We start from the raw sequence: 20,199 nt of genomic DNA, 5'->3' as shown, positions 1-20,199 counted from the left end.
TATTTTACATGTACTTTGAAAAATAAAATACTACTGACAAAAAAAACCCCACAAACATTCACAATTTGAATTTATATATATATATTTTCTCCATCCTATTTTCATGGTTATTTTCCTTCTCTCTCTTTTTGTACCATCTCTCTTCAAATATCTATTTTGCTTCTGACCACTGCCTCTCTTAATCTGTTTTCCCTATTTCCTTTTTCGCATATTTTACCTCAAATTTTAGCCAATTGTTTAGTAAGTTCATAAATAATAAAAGGTTCACTAATAAAAATAAAAGGTTCACTATTATACATCACCATAACTAGAAGGATCATTGAAAGTATGCTGACATTACATAAAAAATTAATATTATAGACAAAGAAAAATTCAAAAAAAGAATTTTTAATTAGAACTGGGTTATGTTAGCTTATTGGTAAATAATATTGCTTTCTTAATTGTGAATCGCTAATGATCTAACTATATTTCTCAGTAACAACTGAAAAAAATTGGAAAGTTGGTTGCAAAGCTTGTATTTAGCAATAATGAAGAAAGAAGAATTTGGCAGTTAGTTTACAACTTTAGAATTTTCCACTATTAGAAAAGTTAACAAGAACAAATATTTTCACCTATAACACACTCTAAAATAGCCAGCTGTTTAAAGCTTTTTTTTTTCTTTTTTTTTTTTTTTTTTTTGGTAATAAATACAGGTATAGGAAGGTTTCTTTAAATGAAACATTTATGTATTAATTACACAATTTTTCAAGTACCATTACACATAGTACTTCATCAATATAGTGTACTTCAATCAATAGCTTTTTTTTTTTAATTCAAAACACTAAAAGTCTTAAATCTCTCCCTTTTTAGGACTCCAAAAGAGACAAGCAGTATTTTGTATTTTATCGGAGGCACATATTCACCTATATTCTCTCATTTGGAACAGTGTGCAATAAATGGTACATATAGGCAAAATGACTTATTGGAGTAACTTGTGCTGTGTTATAGACCTTGATTAAAGAAGGCAAGCTTGGGGTACTACCCTTTATGACTAACATCCCTGCTTTTGCACAAATTTTCCTCTTCATGCCTGGAATGGTCTTCCACATTATCTCAATTTCTTGTAAGTCCTGGATTTCTCAAAGGCTCAACTCATGTACCATCTATTATCTTCATAATATATGAAGACTATATTAATAATCTCTGTTATTAGTGCTTTCTTAATTCCTAAAAATTTTTTTATTTACTTTGGCGATATTTTTATTGATTTATCTATGCACATGCTTACATGCCAGTAGAATATACCTCCTTAAGGACAATATCACCCTGTAGTTTTGGTTTTTGTCTCCAACAGAAAAGCACAATACATGTCACGTAAATAAACATTCAATATTTGAGTTGAATTGACTAACTTCTCTCAGTAGCAACATGATCTATCCAAATGAATCACTATCATAAACAATATAGAAAATAGAGTATTATCAAAGTCTAAAAAGAATAAATGCAAACAAATAATAAAATTATAATGCCAAGAGCCATTCCACAAAATGGTCATAGGAGATGAGCACAGTTGGTAAATAAAATTAATAAGAATTGTAAATTATAAATGATCACATGAAAACATGCACTGATTAACTAAAAGAGAAAGGCAAATTAAGACTATATAATATCACTAAAACTTGAGAAAATGAAGAAAGATAGAAACAGGAAATACTAGAAGAACTAAAAGATAGGCACTCAATTCTTTTTGTGTGTGTGAAATTCTGAAGTGGTCCAATTTTCATATTCCAATTTGTAATTGTATGAGTGACTAGAGTATGCATAAACTTTAATATAAGGAATCCCACTAGGATATATGACTCAAAAGAGTCAAACAGGAGAAAAACAAAATTCCAATTTCACCAAAACATTCAAAGAAATATTTTTTAAGACAGCAAGTCAAAACAAAATGGGCATCTAAGGAATGGATTAAAAAAAAAAAAAAACCTTTTGACATGGTCATACAATGGAATACTCTTATTAAGAAATTATTCATATAAAGAATTCAAAGAAAAATTTGAAGATTTGTATAAAATGATAGGGAGTAAAATAAGAAAAAATAAAAGAATAATATAGACAAGGACCACTAGGAATTAAACTCCGAGTACTGGAAAACTAATAAATTTTAGAAAAGAGATAACAAAACATATTTCATTACTTGCAGAGAGGCAGCAGACCTAAAGAAGGAAAGAACATGGTTAAGCACTGTCCCTGTGTCAAGACAATTGTATTCTATTATTGTTTCTTTTTGAAAAGAGAAGCTTCCATATGGAATTTGGAATAGAGAGAACAGCTTTGTATCAGGACAAAATAAATCATTAAAAAGTATTTTTAAACAAAAAAACAAGTAATGGAATTTACTGAAAGTATGTATCATTTCTTCCAGATTTAGCTAAAGAATACATTATTCAGATTCCATTTTAGTAAAAAGGAAATGAGATAAGGAATTGAAAGTACTTAAATTGTATGATTTATGAAATAAAATGCAGTCAAATAAAAGGTTCAATATATTGGCAAGCCGATTGTTTTATCATTTCAGCAGAGGGGAGGGGAAAAAAGTACTTCTGAGAGTTTTCTCATAATCCAAATTCAAAGAGAAATTTTGAAATGTTTAGATGAATGGGAGCTCCAACCATTTTTCAAATTTCAAATATTATCCTTTATTTCTGACAAGGCATAAACAGACTTTAAACTCCATATAAAAAACAAAATTAGATAATGAATATCAAAGTTTATTTGTGGCTGGAATGATAATTATCTACAGCATTTTAAGCTACATAATTTATATTAATGAATTTTCCTTAAGTTACTCTTCAAATGAATATTCTAAACATCTAACTTTTAGTGTGCATAGTTTAAAGAAAATATATTAATTTTAGCTTAATAGTGGATATATTCACAATGATCTTTCAAACTCATTACAAGCTGAAAAATTATTTGGGGAAAGTAGAAGTGTAAGAATGAATTGGATTTCCTTAAAGAATAAAAAAAAATTTCCAAGAATCTTCCAATGTTCTATGCCCTTATGTGAAAATTTAAAATAAAAAATTAGATCAGGAACTAATCAGTAAAACTAAGAGTTGGTTTTATGAAAAAAACAACAAAACAGATAAGCCTTTAGTAAATTTGTTTAGAAAAAGGAAAGAAGAAAAAAAACATATTACCAGCATCAAAAATGAAAAGAGTGAACTTACCACCAATGAAGAAGAAATTAAAGCAATAATTAGGACCTATTTTGCCCAACTGCATGCCAATAAATCTGACAATCTATAGGAAATGGATAAATATTTACAAAAATATAAATTGCCCAGGTTAACAGAAGAGGAAGTAAATTACTTAAACAATCCTATTTTAGAAAAAGAAATTGAACAACTCATCAATTGACTCCTTAAGAAAAAAATCTCCAAGGACAGATGGATTCATAAGTGAATTCTACCAAACATTTACAGAATAATTAATTCCAATACTATGTAAAGTATTTGGAAAAATAGGGAAAGAAGTCCTACCAAATTCCTTCTAGGCACAAATACGGTACTGATAGCTAAACCAAGAAGAGCCAAAACAGAGAAAGAAAATTACAGACCAACTTCCCTAATAAATACTGATGCAAAAATTTTAAATAAAATATTAGCAAACGCTAATAACTGTAACAATAACAACAACTTATCAGCAAGATAATACACTATGACCATGTGCAATTTATATCAGGAATGGAGGGCTGGTTCAATATCAGGCAAACTATTACCATAATTGACCACATCAATAACAAAACTTGCAGAAATCATTATGATAATCTCAATAAATGCAGAGAAAGTTTTTGGCAAAAAAAATAAACAAACAAACAAAAAAAAACACCCATTCCTATTAAAGACACTAGAGAACATAGGAATAAAGGAAATTTTCCTTAAAATGACTAACAGCATCTATCTAAAACCATCAGCAAGCATTATTTGTAATGGGGAGCAGCTCTTATTGCTAAAACCAATAAGAAAAAAAGAAATTAATGGAATTAGAATAGGTAATGAGATAAAAAAAAATCCTAAACAATCATCCAAATACCTCTTTGAAACAATTAACAACTTTACCTAAGTTGCAGGATACAAAATAAATCCACATAAATCATTAGCATTTTTATATATTACCAACAAAGTCTTACAGCAAGAGATACAAAGAGAAATTCCATTTAAAATAACTGTAAACAAAATATATTTGAGTGTCTATCTGCAAAGACAAACCCAAGAACAATATTAACACAATTACAAAACACTCTTCACATAATTGGAAAACTATCAATTGCTCATGTATAGGCCAAGCTAATAGAATAAAAATGACAATTGTATGTAGATTGGCATACTTGTTCAATACTCAACAAATCATATTACTAAAAAATTATTTTATAGACCTACAAAAGATAATAACAAAATTCATTTGGAAGAATAAAAGGCCAAGAATATTAAGAGAATTAATGGAAAAAAAGACCCCAGAATTCTAGCTTCTAGAATAAGAGCTAAATCTTTGACAAAAATTGCTGGGAAAACTGGAAAATAATATGTCAGAAACTTGGCAGTGATCTACATCTTACGCTGCATACCACAAGAAGGTCAAAATGGGTAGATGATTTGAGTGTAAAGGGTGATACCATAAACAAATTAGGAGATAAAGGGATAATTTACCTATCAGACCTTTGAAGGGAGGAATTTATGACTGAAGAAGTAGAGAACATTATGAAATGCAAAATGTACAACTTTGTTTACATTAAATTAAGAAGGCTTTGCACAAAGAAAACCAATAGAAACAAGATTAAAAGGGAAGCACAAAGCTGAGAAAAAATTTTTTCAGACAGTGTTTCTGATAAAGGCTTCATTTCTAAAATACATAAAGAACTGGGTCAAATTTATAAGAATACACATCAATCCCCAATTGATAAACGGTCAAAGAATATGAACAGACAATTTTCAGATGATGAAATTAAAGAAATCTATAGAAATATAAAAATGTTCTAAATCATTATTGATAAGAGAAATGCAAATTAAAACAACTGAGGTACCACCTCACATCTCTCAGATTGACTATGATGACAGGAAAAGATAATGATAAATGCTGGAAAAGATATGGGAAACCTGAGAAACTAATGCATTGTTGATAGAGTTGTGAACTGATCCAACTATTCTGAAGAGCAATTTAGAACTATGCCTAAAGGAGTATAAGACTGTTCATACCATTTGACCTAGCAGTGACACTACTGATTCTTTATCCCAAGGAAATCATAAAGGAGGGAAAAGGACCCACATGTGCAAAAATATTGGTGGCAAAGAATTGGAAAATGAGCAGATGCTTATCAGTTGGAAAATGACTGAATGAGTTATGGTATATGAAAGTAATGGAATGCTATTATTGTATAAAAATGATGAACAAACTGATTTAAGAAAGGCCTGGAAAGATTTACACAAACTAAAGCTGAGCGAAGCAAGTAGAACCAAGAAAACATCTTATATGGTGACAGCAAGATTGTGTAATTAGTTCTTCTTACCAGTTCAGTGATCCAAGACAATCCCAATAAATTTTGGATGGAAAATACCATACCATCTGCATCCAGAGAGAGAAATAAGGAGGCTGAACATAAATCAACACATGTTATGTTCACTTTTTTTTACTTTTTTCTTTTTTTTTTCTCCTATGGTTTTTTCCTTTTGTTCTGATTTTTCTTTCCCAACATGATTCAAAAGGAAATGTGTATTGTTTTTAACTGACTCTACTTGTATAACCACCAAAAAAAAAAAAAAAATATATATATATATATATATATATATATATATATAATTTCATCAGGCAATTAGAAATGGTAAGAAAAAGGATCAATATTATTGCAATAATAATTGTAATTCTTTTGCAAAAGCTGTGTCCAAGAGGCAATTAATAGGCAAGTAGAAAGAACACTAGTCCTGAAGTCAGAAAAGCCTGAGTTCAAATCTGATATCAGATACTTTTACTTGTTTTGTGACTCTAGGGAAGTCAGTTAATCACAATTGCCTCACCAAAATAAAAAAAAAAAAAAAAAAAAAAAAAAAGGTTGTGTCCATTTCCCTTCATTAAACTTCCAGTTTCAGGATTTACAACTTAACTATGGTTAAAAAATCCAAAAATGGTATTTAGTACTATTAATATTTGTTTATCAGTGAACTTTTTTTTAACATGTATCTTTATATATTAAAGATAAGGAAGAGAATGCAATGGAGAAAGGGACTAATTTACTCCAATGTTCTATGGATTTTTTAAAGAAAATATCTAGTAACACAGGAGAGTATTTAAAAAATATATATTTTCAAAGCCCTTCAAAAACACAGATATCTAGACAGATATGTATATTACACATTAAAATAGCTCTTAATTGTGTCTTTCTATTTCTTAATTTCTGATTAACGATCATTTTAATTCCCCCTTCCTATAAAAACTTTTAAGCCTTTACAAGGAAAAATTGCATGATCTACTCTGATAATTATGGCACCACCATCCTTATCTCTGACAGTCATTTAACTACTTCTTTGCTATATCATTTGCAAAACTGAACTATACATATCTGAATTGGTAGAATATTCCCTTCAAAATTCACTCTAATTACTGAAGTACCTAGAGGACTTTGGATTCAACTTTCCCTTCCCTGACCCAAAATTTAAGGTTGTCTGAAGCCACTTTTAGGCTATATATACAACAGAATTCTCAAGATGGAACCATATTCCTGGAGTCTTATACTATAATTCCTTAAATTCATTTGGGTATCTTGGAAGAGGACCCACAGGTGCAGATAAACAGGAATTCATGATCAAATCACAAAAAGGAAGGGAGCATTTAAGTACCACATTATATATGACAAATCACTAATTTTTTTTCATTTTCCACCTGCTTAGGAAATATTTCTTAAAAATAAAAAACTACCCCTTCAACAGCTAATGAATATTTTGTTGGCTATTCCATGAAAGCTCACACTAGCAAGAAGCACCTGTCAATATTTAAAATTGTCATTTAATATCATATATATAGAGAGTTGCAAATGGAATTTGTTGTATTCTAAAACAAATTTGAGTAATTGATCATTCTTTTGGAATAGAGTTCTGGACATAAATGACATGGAAGTTCAAAAGTTAAATAAGAATATTAAATCTGGATGGAAATCAATCATGATTTTCTTGTCTTTGTGCCAAACATCTGGATTCAAATCACCCCAAATATGTAATTATGAGAAGAAAAACAAAACTAGCATAAAATAAATTTTAAATAAATGCTCCTACAAAAGGAAAAAATCTGTGAGGTACATATATTTTAAAAATTGTAAAAAAAAAAAAAATTAAAACATTTAAGGAAGTTTATTATCTGACACTCTTGACCAGTCAGCCAGATTGCAAATGTCATATACACATTTTACTCAAGCCACAGTAATTTTTGCCAGGAACAGACTAAGAAGTAAATATTACAGTTAAAATATTTTTTATAACTAGTGAAAGATAATACGGAAGTATATAAAACAGAAGCAGTATTATAAAGCCCACAGAAATCTTTTTAAAATATTTTTAAATTTAAAAAAGTTACAAAGGACCACAAAGGAAACCAATCATGCAGAAGTACAGATATCAAAAATTAAAAAAAAAAAAATTAAAGGCTGCTCACATTAAGTATCCCTAATAAACAATCTAACCATTTTTTAAATCTATGAGGAAAATTTCAGATTATATTTAATAAGATTTAGAGATATTTTTTATTTGAGTTTGACATTTTAAAGCTGAATGGGGAAGAAATATATTTTAAGGCTAACCACAAAGCAAGTCAATATCAAGTTGTTAAAAGAGAGATAAAATAATTAATTTTTCTAGTAAATCCAAGAAAAAGAGAAAAATTTCCCCCTAAGGATTCATCCTCTGACTAAACAAATTATGTTACATAAACATAATAGAATATTACTGTAATGAAAACAATAATGACTATGAAGAATACTGAAGAAAATGGGAATATATATATATATACATATATATAAGCATATATATATATACATATGCATATATATATATATATATATATATATATACTGATGCAAAGTGAAACAAACAGAAACAATACAAATAGAAACAACAATGACAAAATCAAAACTGAATGCTATGAAATTATAATGACAAAAATTTGGCCTCAAATGACATATATAAGAACAAACTGCTTTCCCTTCCTCAGAGTGATTAGAGATTACAAATTTGAAACACTGCATATAGCATTTGATTTGGCTGATGCACTCTTTTTACTTGTTCATTTTAATAAGAATTTGAGTTGGCTGGAAGGGAAATAAGAGGAGACATATTGAGCAAAGAAAGTAATATAAGAAAAAATAGCAATAAAATTTTAAACTAAAAAAAAAAAAAAGCAAATTATTTCTTTTTACCTGAGTGTTCCTTTCTGTAAGATGAAGAACTGTCTCATTCTGTTTCTCCATGTCTCGTACTAAAGCCTTATATTTGAGCTTCCACTGTCTAATAGATTCCTGGGCCTTTGTTCTCAACTCTTCTTTCTTCTTTTCTGATTCCTGCCTCAAGGCCTCGGACCGCTGGAATTCGCTGAGATATCTCTCTGCTTCCTTGGTCGACTCTTCGGCTTGTTGGATCAGCTCTCTAACTTGGGAATTAGCACGTATCCGTTCATTCTCACATTCTTCATACCGTTTCTGAATCTCTGTAAGTTGTTCTAACATACGCACTTGTTGTTTCTCCCTCTTCTCTAAGTCATTTGCTAAAGCCTGGTGATTAAAAAGTTACATATTAATAAGAATTTTCAGCATATTATCATGTAAAAATAGATTCCTTAACATTTATGAATGGAAATTATTATACCTGTTCAGTTTCACTGTTAGTCACTTTAAATTATATAAAGCTTTCTAACTCTTCTTAGCATATTTTATAAATATATATAAGTATATATTATATAGTTACAGGGTTATGTTATGGGAGTGATTATCTAAATTCTCTATTATATTTAAGAGGAAAACATTAAAATGCATGTGCCCCATATAGGGCTTAACAAAAATAAAAGTTTTTTTTAAACAACAACAAAAAAAATGTGTTATTAAAGAACCTTGTCAAGCAGGAAGATATCTTTTAAAATAGTTCTTTTTCAATATGAACTTAACTTAAGTAATAAATATCAATGTATCTTAATAGAGAATAGTCAACTTAGGCATGTTGTTTTTATCTATGACTTTTAACTGAAAGTTTTTGCTCAAGATATAAATTCTTTATTAAAATATTATTCTATTGGAGGAAAGAACCAATGATCTATTTCATATCAGTTTCCAAGAAGTCACTAATACAAAAATCAAGAAAATCTATATGGTTTTTAATCAAACAATACAGGGAAAACCAAAAATTATTTTAATGGACAGAAATATAATATTCAAAATCAAATGTAATGCTTGTTAATATAGAAGCAATAAATGCAAGACTTGAATAATTCTACTAATAGCTGAACTAATAAAAAAAAGTCTCAAATATGTTGATGCTTATGTGCTACTATCATAATGAATATAATTAAACTAGTCACCTTTTCAATCTCAATCTTTAGTCAACTACAGACAGTAGAAAAGAAGAAACCTGGTAGTATTTCATTAGATATGACTTGATGACAAAGAAAAACTATTTAATTAAATTGAGAATTTGGCCTATGTCTATCTCGCAGATAATACTTTGGTAAAGTGATATTTCTTTTTTTTGTAAACCCCATTCTTAGAATAAAATGGTATATAAAGAATATACGTGACATGGAAATAATTTCACAAAAGATGGTATAATTAAAAGGTGAAGTAATATAGTATAGCACATAAGAAAGGGAACAAATTGGAATTGAAATACGAGAATTCTAATCCTGATTCTATTACTTTCTGTATGACTTTGGAAAAGCCATGGAATTCCTCAGGAATGTATTTCTTCATGTCCAAAATTAAGGGGTTAGAATGGTTAATATCTAAGGTCACTCATCACTCTAAATTCCACAACTCTAGAAAGAGTCACAAGTATTGCTGAAGAAATTTTAATTAGACATTATTTCAAATCTATAAATCAGTAAAAAAAAAAAAAAAAAAAAACTAACTAACCTGTAAAATATTTCATCATACTATTTTTTCACCCTTATGAGATATGTAGATATTAACAGTTATTAAAAACTTAAGGAATGCTAGGATTGGGATGAGTAAGAAAAATAAATCAGATAATACCTTACAAGGTAGTAAGAAAGAAAAGGCATGTAAATAGAACTGTTCCAAGCACTTATTAAGCACCTCCTATGAGCCAGGCACTGTACTGAGCAGTGGGAACACAAAGAAAGGGCAGAACTGTATAAAAATACAACTTAAAAAATAAAATGTGGAAGATGTAATGAAGATGCACTTGTTATTCCACAGTTCTCTTTTATTGTCCTGATTCAGTTTCCCTAATTATCCTGACACAGTTTCCTAATTGTTCTTCCCACTCTAGAAAAACCTTCCCTCCCTCTTAATCACAATACTTGATAAGGATAAAAAATCTTATGTTTTAGAATATCAGAATATTCTATCCCATCACAATCCCTAGAGCTATCACCAGAATCTCCCCATCCCAAGCTATCAATGTCAGATTCCATCTTATCAACATGCCTCTCCCCATGTCTTCCCCCTGATTATGTCATCCCCTTTCCATAGGCTCACCCCACCCTGTCAGAGTCCAGTTCCCTCTCTTAGCACCCTGACTCCGCTCCTGCCTCAATCTACCCCCCGAGTCTGAGCCATGTGTATATAAGTCATTGAGAACTCACATCGTTTGCTAGATTCTTTGAGATGATAGTCTCATTCAGCCCTGGGACCAAACCATGGATCCATTTGGTCCCAGGAAATTTCTCCCTTTTAAATAAATTATTAAATACTCTCTAATCTCTATCTTGCCTCAGTTTCTCTGGCATTACAGATTAACAAATTTCTAAGAGAATTTATTTTTGACTTTGGAAAACAGGAATGTTTCAAAGAGTTATCATTTGTGCCTTGAAAAGATAGCAAGGATAGTGACTTCAGATGACTGACAAACACAAATGTGTCTACTTCATGAGACAGAGCTAATACACTGCTTTATTTTCTTCAACTATACTACAAGAGAAGGCTGTAAAGTGAAATGAAGTCATGAGCAACTGACAATGATACAAAAATGAAGGGGTATCAGTGAAGCATTTTGAGATAAAATGACATAATGAATAATAATTATGAAGAATTTAGATAAAGGAAGACTGTAAAAAAAAAAATTTCACCAGTAGGAAAAAAAAAAAAAAAAAAATTGCCTTTGATCTTGTGGTCCAGTGGTACTTAGATTTTGCTCTTGCATCAATACACAGAACATCTCTATTAATTTTGAGTTTCAAGGTTCCATCAAGTATATATATTCTTGAATATACTTGAACTGAAATTGTGGGAATTGCTTTAAAACATTTTACCTGAAATCAGTTCTTTGTACTCAGTTTAATAACAATATAAACTTAAGAAAGCATTAAGTGGAAAAAAAGATTTCTCTTGGTGGGATTAGTTGAAGAAATCTCATTTAGCTGGAAATCTAGATTTCTATTGACCCTTATTGTTGGCTCAAAACCACTCCCAGTGAGTGGTTTCATCTAGGCCTGAGGACAATGACAGTATTGAGGGAATCTCATTTGGTTGAAACTTCTTTCTCAGATTTCCTTATAAAAAACGGCAACTTTAAACTCAGTTCTTGCAGAGGACCTAACAAGCCAAGGAATCTCTCTCCCTGGCATAACAACAACTTCTGCCCGCTGAAATGATATTCTCTTTCAGCATTACCCTATCTCTATCTTCCTCACTTATTTCCTTAACAAGACTTTATACCTCTGTCGGGATTTCTCTGCTAGAAACTTCACTTCTCTGCCAGGACTCCTCCACTAGAAACTTTACCTTGCCACCAAGTCAGTCTTTCTATTCATGCATATCAAAGGCTGACTTCCTAATGCCAATAATAAACTTCTTTTACTAGTCTAGCTTTTTGGGTCTGCACTGCTAGAATAGGGTTCTCACAACTCCCTGCCATGCACCAAATGCTAAGGGGATTTAGGGGAGCCAAACCTCTTCATTTGTTCCATGAACCCCAAACCTGCCACTAACCTCATCATCTAACTCCCTGACCACCAGGAACCCTAATCTCATCATTTTGGTTCCCTAACCAGGAACCCCAAAATCTAGACCTTATCACTCTAAATGCAAGTAAGGCACTGGATACCATAAATCAATCTCCCAGTACTCTAGAAAACTAAAACTATAAATCAAGAAAAGGTGCTGATCTACACTTATAAGAAGGAATTTCCTTCACCAGTAACACCAAAGGTCCAAGTTAAAATAAAAACAAACCCTATTCACATGCTTTAGTCTTCAGATAGCCCTTACTTTAGGCACACCCATTCCTAAATCATCTGACCTGCTGAACTTATATGGGTTCCAATCCATCTCAACATCTGACCAGAAGAAGATTGCTATGGGCAATAACTTTAAAATTTGCCAGGTATTTCTCCAGATAGGGGAGGGCTGCCCCTTAATGATAATTAATGAAACTCAAAAACCATGAAGTAGGGAAAGAGTAGAGAATTGTTTTGTGATTATTAGGTTAAACTAGGAATACAGCTAGGTTCAAACAATAGTATTTTAGTAAAATGAATGGAAACGACATCTCAGCAAAATACCGTAGATCCTATTATTTCACCTGACCATGTGGGACATAACTTGGAGAAAAGAGATCAGGATCACATACTTAGAGGAAATGGAGACCAACAAATGGAAGGATTCTTTGAGATATACCAGCTAATACTGATGTCTAGACAGTGACTAAACTAGACATATACTTTGACCCAGAATCCTTCTAGATATATACCTCAAGAATTCAAAAGACAGAATAGACTAAGTCCTACAGAAACCATAATATTTATGATAATATTTTTGTGGTAATATAAGCCACAAAAAAGTAGATGCCCATTGACTGATGGAGAGAGAAATAAAGTTTAGTATAGGGACATAATGGAAAATGATTGTGCCAAAATGATACATATCAAAAATGCAGTGATTCTGGAGAAACCAAATTATGAAATGATGCAAAGTGAAGTTAAACTAAAAGAATGAATAGAATAACTTAAATAGTATAAATGGAAAGAACATAAACAACAAAACAAAACTGAGTATTATGATTATAAAGATGAAACTAAGGCCCCAAAAAGAAAAGAAAAATTATGCTTCTCTTCTTTTTAGAAATGAGTTTAGTACAAACGTGCAACACAGTTCAATCCTCTCTTCTCCTTTGGAACTATGCCCAGAGAGTTATCAAACTGTGCATACCCTTTGACCCAGCAGGGTTTCTACTAGACTTAAATCCCAAAGAGATCTTAAAGGAAGGAAAGGGACCTACATGTGCAAAAATGTTTGTGGCAGCCCTTTTTGTAGTAGCTAGCCACACAAATTGGATCCATCAATTGGAGAATGGCTGAATAAATTATGGTACATGAATGTTATGGAATATTATAGTTCTGTACGAAACGATCACCAGGACAATTTCAGAGAGGCCTGGAGAGACCTACATGAACTGATGGAAGTGAAGTGAGCAGAATCAGGAAATCATTGTACAAGGTAACATCAACATTTTAGGATATTCAATTCTGATGAATGTGGCTCTCTTTAACAATGAGATGATTCAAACCACTTCCAATTGTTTAGTGATGAATAGAGCCATCTATACTTAGAGGCCTGTGGTAACTGAGTGTGGTTCACAACACAGCATTTTCACTCTTTTTTGTGGTTGTTTGCTTGCATTTTATTTTGCTTCTCATTTTTTTCTGGTTTGATTCTATTTTTCTTTTGCAGCAAGATAACTATATAAATAAGTATGCATATATTGAATTTAACATATATTTCTACCATGTTTAACATATATTGGACTACTTGCCATCTAGGGGAGGGGATAGGGGAAAAGGAAGAAAAATTGGAACACAAGGTTTGCAGTCATTCTCCATACATATGTTTTAAAAAATAAAAAGCTTTAATAAAAGAAAAAAAAATTCTCCCTGCTCCAAATCTCTCCCCACTCCAATCTCCTCTGCACTATGTTGCAGTGCATACTAAGTAAAAACTACCCAAATTTATTTCACAGTGCCTGTTTTGTGGTGTTTATGACTGATGGTATAAAGATATGTTTGCTAAAAAAAAAGATATGTTTGCTTCTTAAAATGTTGTCCAGAAGCAGCATTTTTACTCTGGGGAATGCAAATGAAAAGATAAAGTTTTCTATAAGATATCTAATTCATATGCAATATTATACATAGTAACATTTATAACTGGGGTCTTTTTTTCCACAAAAGGGTCTATTTTTTTGTATTGGAAATTTATTTCTTTCTCCCCTAAAAAATATGATTTAACATTCAAATGTAGGATCCTAAGGGCACTTTTATCCAAAGTCTTTCATACTCAAGAGAACAACCAAAAATCATCTTCCTGGCATGGAACAGAATTTCTTGAGAAAACTCATGTTTATATTACCTAACTATCCTCATTCTTATCTATGTAATTTTAATTGCAAAGATGTTCTCCCTTCCCAATTATTACTGTTTAAGTATCTACCGAAATAATACTAAAGTGCCTAGATGATAAATGAAATCCTCTAAATTCCCTGCATTAGACAACTTTGAATAAACTGGAAAATACTCTCATATTCTAGTCTCATTGCCCTCAATTAATTACTTCACTCAAGATTCTAAATCCGACATCTGCAGGTGAGGTACATTGTTCCCCACAATGAAATGGAGCTTTCCTATACAAAAATGAAAACCTTGAAAGTCACTCCAGAGGCTATCAAACCTCTACCACAATCCATTCACAGATTTGAAATGTAGCATCACTCTTCTTTAGCTGACCGTAAAGACTATACCTTATTAATTGCCATTTGGACTTAAGTCTTATGTACATATTTTCTCCTTTTTCATTCCCTATTTCAGATGCCCTGAAACCATAAAAACATTAATTTAGAAAGAAATTTTAGTGGACCAAATGCACAAACAAAAAAGGGTTGAAAAAACTGATCAATATTCTTATTTCACTGAACTCAAAGCCTTCATAAAAATTGCTTTTTTACATAGCTACTAAAGTAATTTTCCTTAAAAAGTGGATCTCACTACATCATTCACTAGCTCAAAAACAAACAAACAAAAAAGCCACTAGCAGCTCCCTATTAACTCTAAGGATTAAGCATAAATTCTTCTGGCATTTAAATCTCTTTAAATCTCTAATTCCACTTTTATTTTGCTGTTGACCAATGTGCTGTCCTAGTGGGTCACCTCTTGTCTCACTCAAATTTCTAACTATAATCTCACTCATTTCCATGAGTTCAAGCACCTTAATTGAACATGATTCCCAAATCAATTCATTTACCTCTCTCCTGAGATTCATGCCTATATCACCAATTAACTATTGGACATGCTAATATGACTAAAACATAATTCATTACCTGTTAGTAAAATCTGTTAGCAGTTCCCTCAAAAAAAAAAAAAAGGAAAGCCAGAAGGAGCCCAAAACAAGCAAGAAAACTGAAATTCACATATTAAATTTATTTTATACTTAAAAACTCTACATAATAAAGACTGTCAGTTTCATGTACAACCTCACAACAGCTCTTTTTCATCATTGTTTATGGAGATGTATAGGGATTTTGGTGTTTTTTTCTTAGTGTTTAATGTTTGAACTTAGTTCAAAATTTTTAAAAAGAAGAAAAAAATTAATATGCCATTTCATGAAAAATAATTGAGAGAAAGGAATTAAGAATATAATTTGAGTTGTCTCATCAAGAATCAAGACCAGGATATTAATGTAACAGAATATTAATGTTCTATAGAAAAAGATGAGCAGGCTGATTTCAAAAAAGCCTAAAAAAGATTTAAATGAACTGATATCAGCTGAGTGAAGTAAGCAGAACCAGGAGAACACAGTACACAGTAACAGCAAGGTTATGTGATGACCAACTATGATAGACTTAGCTCTTCTTAGCAATGTGGTGATCCAAGATAATTCCAAGAGACTTGGGATGGAAAATGCCATCGGTATCCAGAGGGAAAACTATGAGACTAAAAATGCAAATAGAAGCATACAATTTTCACCTTTTTTTTTTTTTTGGTTTGTTTTTTCTCTCTCATAGTTTTTCCCCTTTTGTTCTGATTTTTCTTTCACAATATGACTGGCATAGAAATATGTTCAAAATGATTGTATATATACCTAGATTGATTGCTGTCTTAGGGAAGAGGGAGGTAAGGTAAGGAAAGGAAAAAATTTGAAACCCCAAAATATTACAAAACTGAATGTTGAAAATAATGTTTATAAGTAATTAGAAAAATAAAATATTATTGGGGGTGTGGGAAGAATCAAAACCAGAATCAGGATGCCAACCTCACCCCAAGACTTTGGGACATACCTTAATTGATGTTCCTTCTTTCTTCCAGAACCATCTAAGCTGTGTGGGATGAGAGATTCTGCTTTCATCTATCTGACTGACCAAGGCTAGGGAATTCCCAAATTTCTTTCCAGCCAAGGTTAACAAGGGATCTTAGATGTAAGTTTCTGCAATTCCCTAATGCCCTATTAATACATAGGGCTTGAAAGCTCTTTGAACTCCCTATATATGGCCCAGCCTACCACATCCTACTTAATCAAAAAAAATTTTTTAAATGCATTCTAGCCCCATTTTGGAAAAGGCAAACAATGGACTGGGAGAAAATTTGCAGCACAACTCTACAATCCAAAGAAATTAAGGGGCTAATATCCCTTTCCCAGAATCAGATACTCCCAGTCCTCTCTCCATCAGGAAAATTATCACCCTTCTCAGTTCCCCGTAAAAGCTCAGAGGACTCAATGCTTTCCTTCCCCTACCAACTCCATCCTTGAGAGTCCTTCTAAGTGGAACAGAATCCAGAAACATCACTAAAACTTGTAATATTTACAATCTTTCCAGTTTAATAATTTAAAATTAGTAATTATTAGTAATAAGTCAAAGAAAATTTTAAATTCAATAAGGAACTTCTATATCAGAAAAGATTTAAGTAAATAAAGGTTTAAGTAATTGATAAATGATCAAAAGGTATGATCTATACTCAAAGCATATCCTTTTAATCTAACAATACCAATACTAGGAATGAATCCCAAAAAAGTTTTTTTTTTTTTAAAAAAAGGAAAAAGGAGCTATATGTACAAAAGTATTTATAGCAATTCTCTTCTCAGAACAAATTGGAAATTGAGGGAACACCCATCAATTGGGGAATAGCTGAAGAAATGGTGGGTGGTGATTATGACAGAATATTCTATGGGAAATGATTAGCATAATGCTCTCAGAAAAAACCTTGAAAGTACTTCTTGAACTCAAGTGAAGTGAAATGTACTGTACATAAAATAATAACAATGTTCTGGGATGATCAGCTATAAATAGCTTTGCTATTCTCAGCAGAATAATGATCCACGACTACTCTGAAGGACTTATGATGAAAAATTCTATCCATAACTGAATGGATGCTCATCAATTGGAGTATGGCTGAATAAATTGTGGTATATGTATATTATGGAATACTGATGCTCTATAAGAAATAATGAGCAGGTTATTTCAGAGAGGCCTGTTGAGACTTACATGAACTGATGCTAAGTGAAATGAACAGAACCAGGAGATCATTATAGATGGCAACAACAAGACTACACGATGTTCAATTCTGAAGGATATGGCTCTCTTCAACAATGAGATGATTCAGATTAGTTCCAACTATATAGTAATAAAGAGAGTCATCAATACCCAGAGAGAGAAAACTATGGGAACTATGGGAACTGAGTGTGGACCACAGCATAGCATTTTTACTCTTTCTGTTTTGTTGGCTTGTATTTTTCTTTTTCTTCTCAGGTTTTCCCCTTTCTAGATCTAATTTTTCTTGTACAACAAGACAACTGTATAAATATGAATACATATATTGGATTTAATGTATAATTTAACAAAATTAACATGTATTGAACTACCTGCCATCCAAGGGAGGAGGTGGGGGGGAGGGGAAAATTTGGAACAGAAGATTTTGCAAGGGCCAATGTTGAAAAAATTACCTATGCATATGTTTTATAAATAAAAAATATAATAATTTTTAGAAAAAGAAAAATCCCATCCATTCCCAGAGAATGAACTAATTATGTCTGAATACAGACTAAAGCATATTGTCTCTCTTTTTTTTTTAACTTTATTTTTCTTGAGGACTTTTTTTAGGTTGAGAGATCTGTTTTCTTTCACAACATAACTTTTCTGAAAATGTTTTTCATAACTCCATATGTGGTTTTTTAATGGGGACTGGAGGTGGGAATAAGGGAAAGAATCTGGAACTCAAAAGTCTTAAAAACAAATATAAAAATTGTTTTTACAAGAAAAATGTTCAATAAGTAAAATAAATAAATAAAAAGAAGGTAATATTTATTATATACTTTAAAGAAATAAAGAGTATGAAACAGAGATCTGGTTTCATATAGAATCCTCTTTTGTGTTCTCATTTGTGTATAGAAATGCTCTTTTTTGATATTCAAAATAAAAGTTCAAATTCAATAAAAAAGTAATAAAAACTCCTCTGGAAAGTCAAATTGAAGCATCATAGATGGAACAGAAAACCAAAAAATAAACTGGAAGATTACTATATTAAAGAAACTTTGAAGCAGTTAAACAACACAAGAAAAAAATGAAGCAGGTAGAACAATTATAAAATTATCTCCCAAGGCTACAAATATCTATGGAAAAAGCAATAACAAAATAAGTAATACTGAGGACAGATTGATAATTAAATATAAGAACAAATCTAGGAATCAACAAAATTGAAAAAGCAAATAAAGAACATGCATGATAATAAATTGATTTGGAAGACAAAGCAAGAAGTAAAAATATTAGACTAATAGGGATCCCAAAAGAGGAGTGAAAGTGGGGATAATGAATAGACACAGATTGGATATGTAGAGTGGATATAAGAATTCAAGAATAATACTGAGACTGTAAGCTTCCATGCGATAATGATATCCTTGACAATAATAGAAAAGATGGGGAGAAGAGAATATATCAATGAAAAAATGAGTTCTGTTTCAGAAATTTTAAGTCTGAGAAAGCTATAGGACATCCAATTTGAAATATCCAAAAGGCAATCATTTTTTGGTCACTTCCCAATTGATGGGCATCCCTTCAGCTTTCAAATCTTTTGCCACTGCAGGGGAAAAAAAGAGCTGCTAGAAATATCTTTGTTCAGCCTTAAGAGTTTTGTTTGATTAGCTCTAATCTCTAATCTACCTTCCCATTTTGTTACTCCCTTCTTTCTCCTTTTCACTTCCTGCTTCCAAATTATTTCCAATTTTCAGAGGATCTGTTCAGGGCGGTAGCCCCTTGATATTCCTTGTTTGATCTCCAACTTCCTTTGGGACTTGGACCTTTGATACAAGATGTGGTCAAACTAATTTGGGCTATCTGAGCTGGCCAGGGTTTTACAGCCCCCATTCTAATCTGCTCAGATAGACCAAATGGCATCAGGAAATTCCTTTTGGGAAGAGACTTCTGTCTGTCCCCAAAAGATAACAAGAGAGTCCTTATCTTATTTACATCATTCTCCAGGGCCTCCTTACATCACTCTCAGGCTGAATGATTGTGCAATGGTATAAGAGAGAACTCGGAGATCTGCTCTTTGCAAAAATGGCCTTGTACCATGCAGCCATTTTGCCCACCCGCTCTCCGGTGTTTCCATTCTAATCAATAAAGACTATGTTTCCATACAGCATTAAGTAGCAAATTCCTTTGCTGCCGAACCCGCCATTGGTTACTTTGGGGAAGGAAGAAGAGAGAGAAAGGAACTGACCCATCTCGGTTTAGACCACAATTTACACCACAATTTACTCCTCATCATTTACTCCTCATCAGATCTATTGCTTGAACTATTAATTTTCTTTCCAACAATTTCTTACATAGTTCTCATTTCTTTTCTTTTTATACTAGGGATACCATTTTTTTTAATTAAAATTGTTTTAAATTTTCATTTTTCCTAGGTATTTTAGTTAAATCTGTGACCAAGAGGGGTTTTTCTTTGAAGTTTTGCTTGAAGATTTTTAAA

General features: G+C 31.5%; 1 protein-coding gene across 17 annotated transcripts in view; it reads right to left on the bottom strand.

Moving 5' to 3' along the window:
• The window catches only part of CEP128 (centrosomal protein 128), a 495,022-nt gene that overhangs the window by 357,521 nt on the left and 117,302 nt on the right, over positions 1-20,199 (bottom strand). For all 17 annotated transcript variants that reach the window (XR_012486452.1, XR_012486453.1, XM_074289837.1 and 14 more), the window contains one exon: positions 8,441-8,791. Coding sequence is in view for 15 of the 17 variants with exons in the window: in XM_074289837.1 (XP_074145938.1) it covers positions 8,441-8,791 (351 nt within the window). In the remaining 2 variants the exon portion in view is untranslated. The remainder of the gene's footprint in view (positions 1-8,440; positions 8,792-20,199) is intronic.

The sequence above is a fragment of the Sminthopsis crassicaudata genome, chromosome 2 (assembly GCF_048593235.1).
Source record: "Sminthopsis crassicaudata isolate SCR6 chromosome 2, ASM4859323v1, whole genome shotgun sequence".
Lineage (NCBI taxonomy): Eukaryota > Metazoa > Chordata > Mammalia > Dasyuromorphia > Dasyuridae > Sminthopsis > Sminthopsis crassicaudata.
Note: the sequence above shows the minus strand (reverse complement) of the source record. Positions and strands in the feature narration are given on the sequence as shown.